Genomic DNA, 21,250 nt, shown 5'->3' with positions numbered 1-21,250 from the left:
AACGTGGACTAGTTAGTATTTCTCTCTGTACTTCCGTGTCCTCATCTAGAGGATGGAGACGATAAAGGCCAGCGCGCAGGGTGTAAGGGTATAAATTCCATACGCAAAGTGCCTAGACCGGGGTTGGAGCGCAAGAGGTGCTCAGCAAGGGGGGGCTCTTCTCCCTGCTGAAACCCTGACAGTTTATGACAAGAGGAACAAAATTCTGCCCACTCGGTTACGAACCCGCTGTAGGAAACACATTCTCCTCAGGGCTTTCAGACTTGCCTCTCTTTTTTTTTTGACCGCACCACGCAGCATGCGGGATCTGGTTCCCCGACCAGGGATCAAACCCACACCCCCTGCAGTGGAAGCACAGAGTCTTAACCACTGGACGGCCAGGGAAGTCCGGACTTGCCTCTTCTAAAAGGAGTATTCTCTTGGTTAGGAGCTCTTCGACCTGCCGCACCTTCTTCTGAGCATCTTCCTTCACCCGCTGAATTTCAGAGCCACCCCCTGCAGTGAGGCTCTCAACTGCTTTGCTGCGAAAAGAGGCAAAGGCATAAAATGCACAAGAGTGACAGTCAGATGGTGATTCCAACCGCTCCAAAGAGACAAAGAATATTTGTTGGTCACTTCTCCCACAGACCTGTGCTGAGCTTTTTTTTTTTTTTTAAATTAAGATTTGTAATTCAAAAGCACAGATAATGCAATATATAAATGTAGCAAGTCAACCGTGCAGTATACCTTGAACTTACACAATGTTATATGCCAATTACATCTCAATTAAAACACATATATAGGGGCTTCCCTGGTGGCGCAGTGGTTAAGAATCCGCCTGCCAACGCAAGGGACACGGGTTCGAGCCCTGGTCCGGGAAGATCCCACGTGCCGCAGAGCAGCTAAGCCCATGCGCCACAACTACTGAACCTGCGCTCTAGAGCCCACGAGCCACAACTGCTGAGCCCGCATGCCACAACTACTGAAGCCCGTGCGCCTAGAGCCCGTGCTCCGCAACAAGATGGAGCTACCGCAATGAGAAGCCCGCACACCACAACGAAGACCCAACGCAGCCAAAAATAAATTAATTTTTTAAAAAAATAAATAAATAAAACACATACATATGATATATACATATAGTTCGCCTACTATCCAGGGATTTTCTTAGGGTCAACTCCTAGAAAGGGAATTACTAGGTTAAAGGATAAGCTCGTTTTTAAGACACTCGACAGCTACTGCCAAATTCCCCACCACGAAACTTCCGATAAAGCACACCTCCACCGGCAGCAGGAAAGGCAGGGCGCTGGTGTGACAAACCAGTGCGCAAGGAGCTGGAGACAACGAAAATAAACCTGCAGGTAAAGGTCCTCTGCCACTGGAGGGAGGAGCATCTCAAACACAGCACGACCACTCGGCAAGCACGAGCGGCAACTGAGGGCCTGAGGAGAGGAGGTTACCCGCCCTCCACCACCTCCAACATAACAGGCAGACTTCACATCGCCGGCATCGTGGAACATTCTCTCTGCTTGACCAGCATGCTGGGGCTGGCCCACCAACACCAGACACAGCGCTACGACCACAGACGCCTTTCATTTTGGTTCTCGAAAAACAGCGCCGGATGTGAATTTGTGAGACACAGACTCAGAGGCAGGTCTCATCAGATTTCTAAAATGACTGCGGGTTTCCAGAAGGCAGAATGATGAAGGAGACGGCTCCACCTAAAGCTAGCTTTTCAGAAAAGCTGCAAAAGGATAAGTCTATTCACCACCAGCCTCCCATGCCCTACTTTAAGGGTATATAACATTTTTCCAACCAGGGGCCACGTGATCAGACACTCACATGCACAGGCCATGTGAATTTCTGACTGAGAACAATGCAAAGTCAAGAGGGCCATCTTTGCTGCCTTGAACATGAGTCGCCTGCAAATAAAGACTTTATTCATATCTTGTTTCCTTTCACCAATAAGCCTTCAGAAGGCCCCAGTGTCATGATATCATTTTAATGGAATTCAATGTGAACAATTGGAAAGAAAGAACAGGGACTCTGAGGCTGAACAGATCTGCTTCCAAATTTTGACTCTATTATGTCCTCAGCGTGACTCTGGGTAAATTACCTCTTACACCTCAGTTTCCTCATTTGAAAAATGAGATGATTAGCTCTTAGAACTAATGTGCTAACACATGTGGTGGCCGTAGCGCGGTGCCCTTCCTCTCTGATCTGAGTGCTACCTGCTGGCCTGTTGTCCCCGAGGCCACCGCAGCACTGGCCCCTGCTGCGCCGCTGTGAGAGGCCTCGTTCCACCGCCTCTGCTGGCATCTGAGCTGAGAATGGATCCTCTCTGGCCAGAAGTAAGACCACCACGGTCACCTCCTGATCACTGCTATGAAACGTCCTGAGCCGCCACTCCCTCAGCTCATTTCCTGATCAGTACTGTCTGGAATTCACAATGATTCACAATCACTTCCATCACTCCTCAAGAGGCATTATACATGGCTGGAAGATTTCTGTACTAGAAGCTTTTCCCTCCTGAGCCTTGGACACAGGATTTTTCCAGTCCCAAATTTCCACTAACCACCAGAAATGTTTTAGCCCTTGGGCTTCATAGAGACTGCTCTAGAAAATGGCCTGCTCGACTGCCTCCCCCTCCCCCCGCCTCCACCACCCAGTACGTGCAAATACACCGGCTCCCTCCTATCAGCCCAGATCAAACATTTCTGTTTTGCAGTCTGAATCATATACATCGTCGAGGGGCTGACTACAATTTTTAACAAGTACTGGTATTATTCAGTTTGGCTGCACTTTAGTTACACCAATAAAATATATTCCCAATAACAAATGTTCCAACTTTTCATTTATCATCTTTGTATCTCTGTAGCAATAAAATTTATACTCAGCAGTATGGCGCAATTTTCCCCTACTGATGGAATTATTGTTTTTGTTTGTGTTTTAAAGCCACAGAGATAAAATTTACTCCCGACAATATGTCTGCTTTCGTTTTTAATGCCCCCTTACTGTAAGTGAGAAATACAAGAATAGAAAGCCGGCAAACTATATACTTACTCCAGAGCAAGGCAGAGCGAGCTCAGACCAGGCCAGTCCCAGTTCTGTCACCAACCTGGGCAAGACTTCCTACTCCTCTGAGCCTCAGTTTTCTTTCCACTCAAATGGGAACACTGGCTGCCTCAAACAGCTGTTGTAAAATCAACTGCAATAAAGCATGTCAAGCGCCAGGCGCAGGGTTTGGGGCAAAGCAGGATCTCAGTAAACATTCGTTCTCTCCTTCTGCCCTTTCTCTCTTTACAGAATCTGGGGCAACAGATGAGATAGACAGCAAGGCCTAAGGAGAGGAAAGGTTTACAGAAACTGGTCTAATCCAGCTTTCCACCCAATACAAGACAGAACTGTCTATAAACACCACCCTCACTACCCTTTCTAACCCTCAACATTTCCTCTTGACTCTTTCCATTCTAATTATAGTTTTTTAGAAAAAGCAGGGGCTTTTCCTGTGACAGGTGCTGGGCATTTCGGGGTAAAGAAAGGCACCTTTAGCAGACGTGTGGTGGACAGGGCACCTAGCCTGTGGCAGGTAATTCTCACAAAGGCCCCATGAAGTAGGAACAGCTGAGAAGCCAAGACTCAGAAGCCAAAGACCCACCTGCTGGCAGAGCCAAGCCAGAGCCCCTGCCCCTTCCACTGGCCCCATCGCCACTCAAGTAGGGGAGCAGGCTCTTGGCCTCACAAGATGTACAGTCATGTTAGAGAAGTGAGAATCACATACAGGAAAATAAAGAACATGAAACCTAGTGCTAGGCTAAAAGTCAGGGACTTGAGTTCTAATCCCAGCTCTGATCTTTCTAAGTGATTTTGTCATGGTCCTTCCCGTCTCCAGGCCTAAGTTCCCCCCGCTACAAAAGGTTTTCCTAGAAAGTTGCCTAGCTCCCAGGATAATGATGGAATGTATCAATAAATGGATGTGAAAGCGTTTTATAAACTGTAAAGTGTTACATACACATGGGATTGCCATTATATGCCAGAGCAGTCTGTACAGAGGTTGAGATGTGGACCACGGGCAGCCACGGGTCTCAGCATGAGCCTTTACGGAGGGGAGGCGACAGGAAAGGCATCTGGGCCAGGAGGGGACGGGAAGCAGAAGAGACCTGCCAAGGCAAAGCTAGAGCAGCAGGGGCAGGACATTTTCAGTACCTGTGCACTACTGGGATAAAGCGTTGGTGGAGAGAAAGCTGGAGCAGTGAAGTCACTGTGACTTTCTTAAACAGAACCCCTGCCCTAGAAGGCATCCTTGACATCGCCCTTCCCACCATTACCAAGCCCTGTGGACTTTGCTTCCCAACCATCTCCCCAGTCCCCCCATGCAGCTCATCACGAATCTCTTGCCTAAACTACTGGCCCAGCCTCCTAACTCGACTCCCTGCTTCCACCCTGGCTCCCTCCACAAAGCCTCCCCCCACTCAGCAACCAGAGTGACCTTTGAAAAAACAAAGCCCTGATTGTGTCAGCTGCTTAAAACCCATGACTGTTTTCCATCTGATCTCAGGATAAAGACCAAAATCTCTAGTGAGGCCTCAAGACCCTGCAAGACAAGATCGAGCCCCCTAGACCTGTCGTATCTCCTGAGACCTGCACAGTCCCTCCTCCTTCAACACCTTCTCCACCCTTTCCCCCTGGTCAAGGCCTACTTACCGCCAGATCCAATCTCATCTCAAATGCCACCTTCCCGGCCACACACCTATAGCTACGGACCTATTCCTGCTGCTCTAACTCTCCTAGCTTCCTCCCTTTCGCTCACAGCTCTTTTCCCAACTTGTATTTATATATCTATTACTCCAAGTATTCTATCCCGATCACTCCTTCCAGAATGTAAGCCCCATGTGTCTGTTTGGATCACGGCTCTATTTCCAGGAACCTAGGCCAGTGCCACACACGACAACTGCTTGATAAATATTTTCTGAATAAATTAATAAAGCTGGTCAGACCAAAAAGGGCCTTGGACACCAGTCTGGGCAGCTGGAAAATCTGTGCATACAAACACGGGCACCAGCCCCCAAACGCTCAGCTCGGTGCGCTGGTACTGAGGCACGCACGTGGCCTTTTTGAGTCCGGGTTTCCATGTGCACACGCCTGGCTAGAAACAAGTCCTGGCTGAGATCTGCAGCAGGCAGGGTGAACAGAGTAGGAAACAGACAGAATTCTGCTACTGACTTCTAGGCTTGGTAAAGTCAATTTGACTTCCTGCCCAGAGAACGATGTGCTTCCAAACAACAACAACAACAAAGGCAACCAACAAAAACAACGTGTTAAGGGAATTCCCTGGCAGTCCAGTGGTTAGGACTCGGCGCCTTCACTGCCTTGAGCCCGGGTTTGATGGGGAACAAAGATCACGCAAGCCCAGCAGCATGGCCAAAAAGAAAAAAGTGTCAATCTAGTTTGTTCATTCATTCATTCATCACTCACTCACTCAGAAAATACCACGTGTGCACAGTCAGCGTAACTCAGAGAAGCCTGGGCCAGGGAACCTCTAGTCTACTCAGAGCCCACAGCAGTCCATGCCGGCTGCTGGCTGTGTGACAATAAAAGGAATTGTGTGGCCTGGCCCAGAGCAGTGCAGCTGTGCCCTAGGCCAAAGGCCCTACGCCCCTGGGCAGCCGTACCCAGCAGGAGCTCTGCTGCTAGGACAGATGAAGCGTTCCCATGTAAGCTTCCAGCCAGGTCCTTGGTGGGTCAACTCTGGGAAGTCTTACTCCTCTCTCACCAAGCGAAACTCAGCACACTTAGGTGCCTCACCCCGTGCCCACAAACGCCCTCTGTCACTGCACCTCCAGCATACCCCGTTCACAGGCTCACCCGTCTCCAATGAGCTCCTGAGGGAAGGGACATCTCTTCTCAAGTCCTCAGCGTGTGGCACACTTACGTGAGAAATGTTTATGAATGAATGAATGACCAACTGAGTCACAGACTGTATCCTCTGAACTGTGCTTGTTGTTCAATAAATATTTAAATTAATTAACTGATTGACTGACTAAGGTAATAGTTTTCCAATTTTTTAAAGCAGCAGAACCCCTCTTATAAACTAAACATTACAAGGGACCCTAGTACATAAAACACACGCAAGAACGCGCTCCTCTGGTCGAAGCCCCACCCTCCGCCCCCCTGCCTCACCCACCACAGGAGTCCTTCAGGACCCTGAGGCCCCCCAGCCTTTCACAGCAATGAAGATGAAGGAGCTGCTGATGTAACTGACAACAGGGATGGATTTCACAGACACATGGCTAAGCAAAGAGGCCAGACACAAAAGGGCGGGTGCACAGTGTACGATTCCTTTTCTATACAGTTCAAAACCAGGCAGAACTAAGCAATGCGGATGCTAGCGGTGAGCAGCGGTTATCTTTGAGGGAGAAGGGTAAGTTCTGGGAGCACAAAGGAAGCGTCCGGGGGGCTGGTGATGTTCTGGTTTCTGATCTGGAAGGTGGCCCACAGCTGTGCCTGCTTTGTGAAAATCATCATGCTGTATGTACACTTACGATCGGTTCATCTTCCTGTAAGTATGCTACATTTTAAAAGTTTGTTGAAAAATAATTAAATAAAAATGTAAATTTCCTCGCGGTCCTCAGAGCCCCGCTGGAGAAGAACTGGCTTAGAAACACAAGGTTCTCTTGTACCGACGCACCCAGCCTCCACCACCAGAACCCTGGGCGACCTGTGAGCTCGCGGCAGGGGGACAGGCACTCACAAGGCTTTGAGGAGCAGCCGCTCTCTCTCCTGGAGCTCCAGCTTCAGACTCTCTACTTCCACCTTGAGCTCGATGTTCTTCCGGACAAGATTAGGAAAGAAAAGAAACAGTGTGAAGCACAGGACATCCGAATGCCTATAGTGGGAAACCTGCTTTCAGCACGGACTGGCTCCGTGATGCTCACAATAGACAGATATTAGATTCAAACCCTCATTAGCCTCGGGGCACAGGGAAAAGGGAATTACTGAACACTGGTGGGCTCCAAAGAAGGCCTTGGATTTCTCAAGGCTTGGAACAATTATGTAAATTTTCCAAGCTTCTAAGAGCCAGAGCATTCAAACGTTCAGGCATAAATGTCATACAAGTGAGGCTGATTTAAAAATTGTTTGCCCTCCACCAGGCAAGTTTACAATCAATTCTGCAGCTTGCTTTTACCATTCCAAGGCAATTACTTCTGGTTGTTTGCAATCATGCATGTGGTGGTGTAGCAGTGGGAATGTGTTACAGCATCAAAAAAATAAAACCTGTGGATGGATGAGCAGGAAGCCACATCACCGCCTGTCTCATTTCAGTGTAAGATCTCAGGGTGCTCCCTTCCCAAAGAGCCGTGACCACACAGGGCCCGCTGTCTAGAGGGGACACCACAGTGTTCCCCAGCCGTCTTCCTCTTAAGTGACTGGAACGAAGGGAGACACACATGGTCCTGGGCTTGTAACTCACGTGAGAATCCAAAGACAGACTCTTTGGCACACGGGTCACAACGTGAGGCAGCGGGGAGAGATCAGCTTCGCAAACCAGTCCACAGATGTACCCCAGACGGAATATTAGGTGAATTCATGCAGTAAAGAGGAAGGTCTGAGTGCGCAGCCTGCAGGGGACTGCTGTAAATCCAAGATTTCTCTAATCTTGCTCCTGCTTTATTTTAATAATTTATGCCAACTTTACATTTTATTCCACACTACATGTGTATTATTTTAAATAAAAATACCATTTCCGGTAAAATGTACAATCTCCGAGGACAGGTCTACCTCCTTTTAGCCAAGGAGCCCTGGGGGGAAGAGCACCCCTGACTGAGAAGTCAGCCAGAATGGAAAGACCACAGCCTTGGGACTAGACGGACCTGGCTTCAAATTCTGCCTCCACTCCTTCCCAGGAGGAAACCGTGGCAAGTCAGTGGATACTCGTTTATTTACTCATTCCTTCACTTCACAGACATACACCAACCCCTGTGACAGGCCAAGCACAGGCTAAGCACCAAGGCCACCACGGTAGACGAGGCAGACGCAGGCCCTGCCTTCCTGCTCACACCCAATATGAAAGTGCGAGTGCGAGCCTGTAACTGTCCTTAGAAACACAAGCCCAGGAGGTCAGAGAGCAGGTGTCTCCTTTCGGATCTCTCAAGTGTCACACGAAAAACATGAAGCCCACCTGACATGGTGGATTTGAGGATTGAATGAACTAACAAATGAGAAGAGGCTACGAGACAAGGCTCAGACTGTGTTATTTTTTTCACTGTCAAACAACAGGAACTAAAGAAGTCATCTCTGCAGCAGAACTTTTTCTAGAAGAAACTGATCTTGGCATAAAGGACACTGAGTGACAGTGCACAATGTCTTCAACTGTGGTTTTGTGAAAACTGCAGAAACACCCTTCAAAGAGAAGATTCCTGTTCCAGCTCTCTGAAGGGCAGAGGGCTTCTATGTAACAGCTGATATCATGTTCTGAGTGCTTTGCTTTCTGATGAACCAACTGGCACCCCAGCCCAGCAAATTTAAAAGAATGGACTGCTAACAGGTCCACTAGACTTTTTTTTGCAAGCTCAATACTTCAAGTTATAAACTTATATACATGGCGACCATAGTGTCTAAACCAAAAATCAAGACACCTTATAAGCATAAAATGGAATATCACTATAAAAAAGAATGAAGAAGCTCTTAAACCACTATTAAGGAAAGATATTCAAGATACTGTTAAGGAAAAATGCGAGGTGCAAAGCGAACATGCTCGCATTTATGTGAAAAGGGGGTCTGTACACATGTACGTACACACACAGTGCTTGCTTGTGTACACATAAAATTTCTCTGCCTGAGGAATGAATGATATTGGTTAGATCCACGGAATCTAGGAGACAAGGGTGGAAGAAAGTCTTTCCAGTGTATACCTTTTACGCTTTTTGATTTTGAACCATGTACACCTATCCAAAAAATTAAAATTTAAATAAAAGTATAATTAAATCAAGTCATCTAGCCAAACAGTGGAAAAGAAGAGCTGAAACTGTGTAGTAGAATGAGGTAGGCAGACCCGGGCCCAAAACCCATCTCACACAGCAGCTATACGACAGGGAGCAAGCTGCTGATCTTCCCTGAGCTTCAGCTGCCTCTCCTGCAAGGCGAGGACCACCTCCATTGTACAGGACCGTCTTGAGAATTAAAACAAGCTGATGAATGCACAAATGCCCAGGACAGGTGCCCGACCAGGAGCAGGCAATTAACTTCCTTTGATGTCCTAACGCCCATATTCGTTCTGAGATACATGATAATTATACTTGCATACAAAATATTTTCGGTTACTGGGTTTTCTTTAAAATTCTGATTGCACCACCACTTCCTTCCAGAGAAGGGGAGACCCTCACTGTCCTTCTCTCCCACAATAAAGAAAGAGAAATCGTGTCCTGAGGGACAAGGGAGCTTTTCAATGGTTGAAAAGGCCCAGAAGTACAGTACAATCCCTCTTCAAGACAAGCCCATTTAAGTCCGTCCGCTAAAACTCAAGGAGAGTTCTTTTTCCTCCTTCAAAAGCTTCCACTGGTGCAAACTTCCGAATAGAAAAAATGGAAGAATTCTCAGGCCAAGGGCTAATCTCCTAGAGAAAGTCAAGAAACGGGCACTAAAATATTGTTTGTGCTCATGTCTCTTCAAGAAAGCCAAGTTCCTTTTTCAACTTTCAGAACCAAGGTTTGTTTTCAGGCGGAGACCTCCAGGTCAAGACTTGAGATAGGAATAGACTCTTTCTTCTGACAGTGATAAGCAGGCACACCAGGAATACAGAAGAGTCAGATCACAGGAAAAATGACAAGCCTACCTTCGGGCCGCCCACGGAAGCCCCAAGAAGACAATGATGATCATTGTCAAGCGCTGACTGGGTGCTGAGGCTTTTCATCTGTCAACTCATTTTAATCCACACAAATAACCCCAAGACAGAGGGATTATCACTTAACTCTGGAAGCAAGCCCAGAGAGCTGAAGTGACTTGCCTACAGTTACACAAGTTAGTCAGTAACAATAGGATTCAATTCCAAAGACATTCTACCATTTCACTGTCTTTGTCTAAATTACAAATAATGAGAAAAAGGCAATTGAGATATGGTAAATCAGAATTCCCACTTTAAGAAGAGAGAAGGACTCCCTTAAAATTAATCTTGTATCGCCTTTTGCTTAATATTAAGGTCATCCTATTATCTCTTCATGCTCCCTGTAATCAATTCAAATGAAGTGAAAGCAGTGCTCTCTACTCATGCCAACTCTGAGAACAAATATTAATCAAACTTCTGCTTGGAATGACTGTTAGAAAAGACACTGGGAATGGTGGCAAGAAGCAGGGCACTCACGGTTTTGTAGACGTGTTCAGTGGGGCCATCAAATTCCTGTTGCATCCTTTCCTCGAGGAAATAGATGCGGAGCTTTAGGTTAAAGTTTTCTTTCTTCAATTCAGTGATTTGCTAGAAAATAAGAACAGATGGGTCATCAGAAGTAAGATCTAAGGGACAATACCTGCATGAACCCCCATAGCTTCCAAGGCTACAAATGGAGTAAAAGCTTACCGTTGCTATAACTGTACTAACCCAGAAGTAAGAGCCAAACTCAGGACCATCTGAGCACTGAGATGCATGATGACTGAGTGGAGAGAGGATTCATGACTCCACACTGACAGCGAGTAAACAGGTAAAGAAAGAAAAGGAAAGGAAAAGGGGAAGCTCTTCTTTACAAAAGAAATCCAGTTAATAAATGCAGAAGAATAACAGGAAGAGAAAATCACCCTTATACAACTGCTATGGTAGTAAGTGACTCAGGCAGGAATCATCAATGCGTAAAGCGTCAGGTGAAAGAACACTGGAAGCCACGATATTCCCAGCCCACAGATGGCTTGTTATTTACAAAAGGAGGGTATCTTCACAATTTAGAAACCTACTAGACACCACCCTAATCAAGAGAATTATTTAATACCACCTCCTGGTGGAACAAAATGACATCTCGTGCCTCCTGAACTAAATCACTGAAAGTAAGCAATTGCATTTAAAATGTTAAAACACCTACAGTCTTTTTGTTTTTTCTTCTCGCACCTCACCATTTGCAGGATCTTAGCTCCCCGATCAGGGGTCAAACCCAGGCCCGGCAGTGAAAGCACCGAGTCCTAACCACTGGACCGCCAGGGAGCTCCCAAAATGCCTACAACCTTTAACTTGCGTCTAATCAAGAGTTGTCAATCAAACAAATCCAAATTGAAAGACATTCTACAAACAACAGGCCTGGACTCTTCAAAAATTTTAATGACAATCTTAAGGCAAAATGGCTGGGGGACTCTTCTAAATAAGTGGAAGTAATAGAGGCCTGACTACTAAGTACAGTGAAATCATATAGTGAATCTTGAAATTTTTTTAAGCTCTATGGAGATACCTGGGGGAATCTGAATAACAATTTTATATAAGGTAAGAGTATTATGATTTTGTAGGAGAATATCCTAAGTAAGAGATACATGCTGAAGTACTTAAGGGTGCTGTCACATGCCTGCAACTAGCTCTCTAATAAGTGGGGAGGGAGGGAAAAAAAAGAGATAGAGCAGATGTAGCAAAATATTAATTGATAAATCTAGATGAAGAATATATGGTTGTCTGTTGTACTATTTTGCAACTTTTCCATAAGTTTAAGATTTGTTAAAATTAAAAGTTGGAAATTAAAAAAAAACAGATTAAGAAAACTAGTATTTACCAAGACCCTGCTATGTAAGAGACACTGAGCTTAGGTAATTTAAATACAATATCTGCACCCCTAAAACAACTCTGAGAGCAGATTACCCCCGCTATACACATGATCAAAAATCACATAGCCAGTGCAAAAGCTGAGATTCATATCCTGCTCTGTCTGGCTCTAGTGACTATGATGTGTCAAGTAAACCTCACTGCCTACAGAAAACACCTGATTGATTTGTAACATCCAGCAAGCTTTCTAAAGCAGGTTAACCTAACTCCAAGAACAGAAATTAGCATACACACTAAAGCTACTTATATGTTCACTTTTTTTTTTTTTTTTTTTTTTTGCATTATGCGGGCCTCTCACTGTTGTGGCCTCTCCCGTTGCGAGGCACAGGCTCCAGACGCGCAGGCTCAGCGGCCATGGCTCACGGGCCCAGCCGCTCTGCGGCATGTGGGATCTTCCTGGACCGGGGCACGAACCTGCATCCCCTGCATCGGCAGGTGGACTCTCAACCACTGCGCCACCAGGGAAGCCCTATGTTCACTTTTTTGATAATTTATTGAACCGTTCTCACGTGATTTAAACGTGCTCCTACATGTATGTTACAGTTCATTTTTCACATTTTTGAAAGTCAACAGTCCATGGTTATAAGTAAATTATGATATGGCCACTCAACAGAATCTTATAGAGCCACTAAAAAGAATAAGAGATCACTCTGTGTACTCAAAGGAAGTTATCAAGACACACTGTTAAACAAAAACACTATGGTATAGAATATTATATGTGGCAGGCTACCATTGTGAAAAGTAAGGGGAAGATATGCTTACTTGCTTGATATAAATGGTATGTATCTGGAAGTATATGCTATATAACCTTTTTACCTTTTGAATTTTTTTAGTATAAATTTCCTAACAAAAAATAACTTAAAAATAATATTAGATGAAGGCATCCTTTTTAAAGACTATTTGAACTGTGAAGAGACTGCTGATGATGTTGTATTAAACCCAGTGTGTCTGCCCAGGCCATAACTCATGCATCTGTTGTTCCCCTTCCATTCTCCAAGTCACTACTCCAGCTCAGTTCTCAAAGGCAAAGCAGAAAGATCAGGGGCTTTGGAGACAACACTAAGTTCAATCCTAACGCTTCTCATAGAGTAACCCTAGATTTGTTACCTTTCAGAGCCTCAGTTTCTTCATTTATAATATAGAGATAATACGCTTTTGTCAGTACTAAATGAAATAAAATACTGTATAGAGGATGCCTAAGACAGGGTCAACAAAAGGCACAAAGAATGAAGAATAAATTATATGATTTGATTATATCAAAATGTAAGACTCCTAACTACAAAAAGACTCATAAACATGGTTTAAAGTCAAGTGATTAAGGTGTTGGCAAAATGCCAAGACATAGGGTGCACCGTCTTGAAATGAATGGCAAAATGGAAGTCTCAGCAGAGAAACAGAAAACGTAGAAAAGAACCAAATAAAAATTTTAGAAATGGAAAATACAAAAACCAAATAAAAATGGACTGGGTGGGCTCAACAAATGGGGATGACAGAATACTCAGTGAACTTGAAGACAGATCAACAAAAATTATCCAATATGAAAACAGGGGGGAAAAACTTAGAAAAGAAAAAATTAAGAGAGCCTCAGGGACCTCTGAGCCAATACCAAAAGGTCTTTCATCAGAGTCCCAGAAAAATAGGAGAAAATTAGGAGAGTGTAGTATAAAAAAAAAAATTGAAGAAATACAACTTAGAACTTTCCAACTTTTGAAAAAGGCACAAAACATACAGACTAAAGAGGCTTATCAAACACCAAACAGGATAAGTTCAAAGAAATTCACATCTAGCAACCACTGAAAAATAAAGACAAAAAACATAAAACAAAAACAAACAAACAAAAACTCTTGAAAGCAGCCAGAGAAAAATGACACATTTATCAGGAACAAAGATTCAAATAACAGCAGATTTCTCAGTCAAAACCATAGAGGCCAGAGGGCAGTGGAACAATATTATTAAAATGCTGAAAGAAACTGTCGTGCTAGAATTCTTAAGCAGTGAAGGTAAAATGAAGACATTCTCAAATGAAGGAGAACCAAGTGAATCCACTGCCAAAAGATCTGCTCTAAAAGAAATGCTAAAGGAAGTTCTTCAGATCAAAGGGAAGTGATACTACAGAGAGAGATGGAAACTTCAGAAATGAAGGAAGAAGGAAGAGAGAAGGAAGGAAGAGAAAAGCAAATGGTAGTAAATCAACTATACTTCAATTTTTAAAAAATGATAAATATCTAGATAACTATCTAGAAGAACAGTAGAAATGAAAACACCTCAAGTTCTTTAAAACATTTATGACAGTAAAGCAAAAGTTAAAACATAGTCTGGTGGTATTTTCAATGTTTTTGGATATAAAATATACTGGGGATAGGTGTGGCAACGTTTTTACATTTCACTTATGGTGAAATGAAAAGTTCCTATAATCTCTAAAGCAACCACTAAAAATTCTTTAATGTTTTAAAATAACCTATACAAAGAGATATGTTCAAAAACTCAATAGATAAATTTAGATGAAACAGTAAAATAATTCTAATAATCCAAAAGAAGATTTAAAACGGGAAACAGAAGAATCAAAAACAGAAGGAACAGGGCTTCCCTGGTGGCGTGGTGGTTGCGAGTCCGCCTGCCGATGCAGGGGACACAGGTTCGTGCCCCAGTCCGGGAAGATTCCCACATGCCACGGAGCGGCTGGCCCCGTGAGCCATGGCCGCTGAGCCTGTGCATCCGGAGCCTGTGCTCCGCGACGGGAGAGGCCACAACAGTGAGAGGCCCGCGTACCGCAAAAAAAAACAGAAGAAACAACAGAAAACAAGTAAGAAAATGGTGGGCCTAAATTAAAATACATTGATATATGTTAAATGTAAATGATATACACAACAATTAAAATACAGAGGTTATGAGAATGGATAAAAAACCCAAAGCTGTGTACAAGAAACCCACTTCAAATATAATGATAGAGGTAGATTAAAAATAAAAGTTAGAAAAAGAGGTACCATGCAAACACTAATTAAAAGAAAGCTGGAATGGTTATTCATATCTGAGAAAAGTATTCAGGCATAAAAGGGACATTACATAATAATGAAAAATAACAATCCTAATTGTGTATGTACCTAACGTTACAGCCTCAAATTCATGAAGCAAAAACTGATAGAATTGAAAGGAGAAATGAACAAATCCACAATTATTGTTTGAGACATCAATACTCATCTCTCAAAGAAAAAATAGACCAAAAAAATAAACAAAATATAAAAATGCTGAGCAACACCATCAACCAACTAGATCTGATTTACACTTACAAAATACTCTAGGGATTCCCCTGGTGGCTCAGTGGTTAAGAATCCACCTGCCAACGCAGGGGACACAGGTTCAAGCCCTGGTCCAGGAAGATCCCACATGCTGCGGAGCAACTAAGCCCGTGCGCCACAACTACTGAGCCTGTGCTCCAGAGCGCATGAGCCACAGCTACTGAGCCCATGTGCCACAACTACTGAAGCCCGCACGCCTAGAGCCCGTGCTCCGCAACGAGAAGCCACCACAATGAGAAGCCCGCACACCGCAACGAAGAGTAGCCCCCACTCACCGCAACCAGAGAAAGCCCGTGCGCAGCAACAAAGACCCAACACAGCCAAAAATAAATAAATTTATAAAAATACTCTACCCAGCAACTCAAGTGAACGTGGAACAGTTCCCAAGATATCCTGGCTCATAAAACAAACCTTAACAAATTTAAAAGAACTAAAATCAAACTATATTCCCTGACCATAATGGACATAAACTAGGAATCAATAACAGAAAGAAAACTGGAAAATTCCCAAGTACTTAGAAATTAAATAGCACATTTCTAAACAATCCATGGGTAAAAGAGAAAAATCAAAAGATATTTTGAATAAATGAAAATGAAAATAAATCAAAATTTGTAGGATGCAGTTAGAGTAATATTTAGAGGGAAATTTATATTATTAAATACTTTGGAAAAGAAGAAATATATACCTATTATATATAAAGTAGATAACTAATAAGGACCTACTGTATAGCACAGGGAACTCTACTCAATACTCTGTATTCCTATATGGGAAAAGAATCTAAAAGAGTGGATATATGTATATGTATAACTGATTCACTTTGCTGTACAGCGGAAACTAACCCAACATTGTAAATCAACTATACTCCAATAAAAATTTTTTTAAAAAGGAAGAAATATCTCAAATCAATAATCTAAGCTTCTATTTTAAGAAACCATGAAGAGAGCAAAATAAACCCAAAGCAAAAAGAATGAAGGATATAATAAACATACGAGCAGAAATCAATGAAATGGAAAAGAGAAAAACAATAGGGAAAAATCAATTTAAAAAGGAGATATGGGGATATATGTATATGTAGAGCTGATTCATTTTGTTATAAAGCAGAAACTAACACACCACTGCAAAGCAATTATACTCCAATAAAGATGTTAAAAAAAAAAAAGATAGCTCTTTTCAAATGATCAATGAAACTCAGACCTCTAGCAAGACTGGCCAAAAAATAAAGACATAAATTACCAATATCAAGAATGAAAGAGGAGTTATCATTACAGATCCCACAGTAATTAAAAGGATAATATGAAAATAATGCATACAAACCTATGCATGGAAATTGGAGAACTTAGATGAAATAACACAATTCCTTCAAAGGTACAAATTATCAAAATTCACCAAAGAAGAAATAAGAGAAACTGAATAGTCCTACAGCTACTTAAAAACTTAAAATTTGTAATAAAAAACCTTCCAAAAAAGAAAATTCCAAATCAAGATGATTTCAGTAGCAATTTCCACCAAATACCTAAATTTCTACCAATTTTACACAATCTCTTCCAGAAAATAGAAGATGAGGGAACTTTCCCACTTCATTTTGTCAGGGCAGCGTTACCCTCATAAAATCAGACCAAAATATTACAAGAAAACTACAGACTAAATCCTTCAGGAATGATAGACACAAAATACTCAACTAAATTTTAACGAGTTGGAAAAACATATTAACACATCATGAGTGGGATTTATCCCAGGAATGTAAGGTTACTTCAATATCCAAAGTCAATCCATGTAATCCACCAAACTAAAAGACTGAAGAAGAAAAAATACATACGACCACATCAACAGAGGCAGGAAAAAGCATTTGACACTCAACAGCCTCTCAGGATAAAAATTCAGCAAACTAGGAATTAAAGGAAACTTCCTTTATCTGCTAAAGGATGTCTACAAAAAAACACACATCTACAAAAAACATATTTACTTAAAGATGAAGAATTGAATGTTATTCCCCTAACATCAAGAATAAGGAAAGGATATCGGTTCTCACAGTTCCTATTCAACACTGTATTTGAAGTCCCAGACAGCGCAGTAAGGCAAGGGAAGAAAACAAAAGGCATCCAGATTGGAAAGGAAGAAATAAAACAATCTTTATTTGCATATAATGACCATACATATTAAAAAATCCCAAGGAATCTACAAAAACAGCTCCCAGAATTCATTAAGTGAGTTTAGCAAAGTCAACTTGCAGATATCAATCATATTTCAATATACTAGCAATGAACAATCAGAAACTGAAAATTTTTTAAATACCATTTACAATATCTCCAAACAGCGAAATTTTTAAGTATAAACCTAATAAGACATTATATATGCTTAAGAGCACACAATGCTGATGAAATCAAGACCCTAAATATGTGAGGAAACTTACTTACCAAATTCATGGATTGGAAACCTCAATATAATAAAGTTGTCAATTCTCTCCAAATTGATCTATAGATTTAACACAATCCCAATCAAAATCCCAAGAGTTCTTATAGATAAAGACATGCTGATTATGAAATTTATTTGGAACAGTAAAAGAGGTGAGTGAAAACAATTCTGAAAAAGAATCCAGTGAAACAGAATACAGAAATAGACCCATACAACTATGGCCAATTGATTTGTGACAAAGGTGCAAAGACAATTCAATAGAGAAAGGATAGTGTTTTCATTTTCAACACATGACATCGGAACAATCAAACAACTATTTACAAAAAAATGAACCCTGATCTATCATACTTTAAACAAGCATTAAGTCAAATTAGATCACAGATCTAAATGTAAAACGTAAAATTGTACCTGTAAGGCCAACTGGCCCGAGGCAGGGGAACACAATCAGATTCACAGGTTGCATCAGACCGAAATTCTCCGGACCACCCAGTTCCAGAAACTGCCCTGGAGACATTCCGGACCACCCAGTTCCAGGAACTGACCTGGGGACTTTGAACCCAGCCCAGCCTTCCCGCCTTTCGAGGGGCGGGTCTAACGGTCCCCCAGGATACCCGAAAAGACCACCAAATAAGGAATACCCTGCGCCCTCCCAGATTCACCACACCCCTTTCCCTTCTTCCCCTATAAAATCTTGCCCAACCCTCGCCCGGGTGCGACTTCTCTGGCCCCCTTTCTCTCAGACCAGTGAACCTCGCCCGGGAGTGCTCCCTAATAAAGCTCACTTGAAGCTTTCCTCTGTTTCGTGATGCCGTTTGTTAAGATTCGACCTTACAGTACCTTTCAGAAGAACACACAGGGAAAAATCTTCGGGACCTACAGCGAGGCAGAGTTCTTAGCTATAATATGATCCATAAAAAACTTTTTTTAAAAATCAATAAACTGAGCTTCATCAAAATCTAAATAAAACGTTTGCTTTGGAAAAGCACAGTGTTAAGAGAATGAAAAGACAAGCTACACAGAGAGAAAATATTTGCAAATCACAAATCCAAGACAGGAACTGCATCTAGAATACATAAATAACTCCCAAGATGTAATTGTTAGAAAACAACTCAATTAAAAGAAAAACAAAAAACAGGCAAAAGATTTGAAAAGAAACTTCACAGGAGAAGATATACAGATGACAAATAAGCACAAGAAAAGATCTTTAACATCTTCAGCCATTAGGAAAAAGCAAATTAAAACTACAATGAGATACCACTACACAGCTATTAGAATGACTTAAAAAAATTTTTTTTAATTAACAATACCAAATGCTGATAAAGATGTGGAACAAATGGAATTCTCATACTCTGCTGATGGGAATGCAAAATGGCACAATCACTCTGGAGGACAGTTTGGCGGTTTCTTACCAAAAAAAAAAAAACTACACGTACCATATGACCCAGCAATCCCAGTCCTAGGTATTTTCCCTAGAGAAACAAAAACCTATGTCCACACAAAAAAAAGTACACAGGAATGTTTACTGCAGCTTTATTAATAACCACCAAAACATGGAAAGAACCTGAATGTTCTTCAAAGGGTGAATGAATAAAGTGTACATCCATATGATGGAAAAATATTCAACTACAGTGATAAACGACAACATGAATGAACTTCAAAGATATTATGGTGAGGAAAAGAAGCTAGCCTCAAAGATTACATACTGTATGCTTCCATTTATATCATATCTGGAAAAAGCAAAATTATAGGGACTAAGAACAGAGGATTAGCTGCCAGAGGTCTGGGGTGAACAGTCTGACCACAAAGAGGCAACACATGGGCATTTTTTGGCATTACGGAACATTCTGATTGTGGTTGACAGTCACATGAGCCTAAAGCCGTATACACCTATACCAAAAAAATTAAAAATAAGTAAATATATATTTTTTCGATTATGACGAAAGTTACAAGGGACTATACATATGTCAAAACTCAGCCAACACTTAGGGCTTCCCTGGTGGTGCAGTGGTTGAGAGTCCGCCTGCCGATGCAGGGGACGCGGGTTCGTGCCCCGGTCCGGGAAGATCCCACATGCCGCAGAGCAGCTGGGCCCGTGAGCCATGGCCGCTGAGCCTGCGCGTCCAGAGCCTGTGCTCCGCAACGGGAGAGGCCACAACAGCGAGAGGCCCGCGTACCACAAAAAAAATAATAAAATAAATTAAAAAAATTAAACTTGTGAGTTTTATTTCATGTAAATTATATCTCAATAAAGTTGATTTTAAAATAAGTAAAATAAAATATAGCAAAATATTAATAGCCATACTTGAATGCCAATACATCACCATAAACATACGTTCATTGGCATTTTTCTTCAGCATTTTAAAAAATAATTGGTAATAGTATGTAATACTCTTTCTAAAAAACTTTTTAATACTTTTATGACTGATAAAAGAAAGAGATTAACATATTCTACATTAAGTATATTTCAAACTCTCTGCCCCTGGCCCCTTGTTAACACTTAAGGTTTCAATTTTGTGGCTAAGAACAGCAGCGCAAGAAACAACTGGTAGGTTCGTTAAAGCCTCCTTTTAAATGTTTTAAGGAAACAGCACATAAAACATTCATTCAAACAAAAAAGTCTACCCCGCCAGATGCTTCCTATAAAGAGAAACCTTATTCTATTACTCGGCTACCAATAAATTATTTATGGAGTGGGCTTAGAATGCCCACATTGTGCGCACTGCTAGAATTCTTAGCAACACTTGAAAGAATATTTGTCCTATTTATAGGTAAAGAAGTTGTTGTTTTTTTTTTTAATGAGAGGAAGGTAAATAAGCCTTCAGAAGGTCACTGCAAATGCCAGACAAGCCCAAATGAATACAATGAAATACAGGCAACATCTTTTCTGCAACAACGTCAGCCTCATTTCTCTGCTTAATACCACTGCCCTCATGAAGTTTTCTCTGACTACCCCATCAGGCTGTACTGGGGTCCTTCTAAATGTTGTCACACACCCTCTAATTTCTTTATCATGGCAACTATCACACTGCATTGTACCAGTTGGGTTATTTGCCTTTCTACCCAATCCATCTCTAAGAGATGGGGAACCATATCTTTGTGTGTATTCTAGTCTAAAACATAAGAGATGGTCGCTAAATACCCAATGGCCGGATGAATGGACACATTTAAGAATTTCTTGAAGGCAAAGTGAGGCAAGGAGAGACCCATAGGCTTCAGAGTCAGACAAATCTGGTTAACATCACTCCATTGCTTTTTTTCTATCACTCTTGGAATAAAGCTTCCTGCCGTGGCCCCAGGGTTGTGTGAGCTGGCTCCGCTATCGGCCTCGGGTAGAGCCCTCACCCTCACCGCAATGCTCCAGCCTCCCTGGCCTCCCTTCTGGTCCTCACATAAGCCACCCTGTCTGCCTGCACAGCTCTTCCTGCAGCACTTCCCGGGGTGGCTCAGTCTCAGCCTTTCCATCTCAGCTCAAATGTCAGCACCTCAGAGACGCCCTTCCTAGTCACCTGCTCTAAAGCAGACCTGTCCCCACCACCTCCACCAAGTTACTCTCTAACACAGACCTCTTGTCTTCTTGCTAGAGGTTGTCACAATCTGTATTCATACTATTTACTTACACGTGCGTTATTTACTATCATGCTTGTCACATGAACATAATCCACTTCTAGAGGGCAGGGACCTCATTATCTATCTGCTCATGGCTATTTCCCCTGAGGTTTTAGCACAGTGTCTGGAAAACAGCAGACATTTGTTGAATTTGTTGACATTCAACATTTGTTGA

General features: G+C 42.4%; 1 protein-coding gene across 4 annotated transcripts in view; it reads right to left on the bottom strand.

Annotated features, from left to right (window-relative positions):
* Positions 1–21,250, bottom strand: part of CDK5RAP2 (CDK5 regulatory subunit associated protein 2) — a 181,749-nt gene that overhangs the window by 139,393 nt on the left and 21,106 nt on the right. For all 4 annotated transcript variants that reach the window (XM_082657379.1, XM_082657380.1, XM_082657382.1 and 1 more), the window contains 3 exons: positions 10,334–10,444; positions 6,728–6,804; positions 398–521 (listed from right to left, as the gene is read on the bottom strand). In XM_082657379.1, the coding sequence (XP_082513505.1) occupies positions 398–521; positions 6,728–6,804; positions 10,334–10,444 (312 nt within the window). The remainder of the gene's footprint in view (positions 1–397; positions 522–6,727; positions 6,805–10,333; positions 10,445–21,250) is intronic.

The sequence above is a fragment of the Grampus griseus genome (genome assembly GCF_964374135.1).
Source record: "Grampus griseus genome assembly, chromosome: 6".
Taxonomy (NCBI): Eukaryota; Metazoa; Chordata; class Mammalia; order Artiodactyla; family Delphinidae; genus Grampus; species Grampus griseus.
This window is presented reverse-complemented; position numbering and strand designations above follow the sequence as displayed.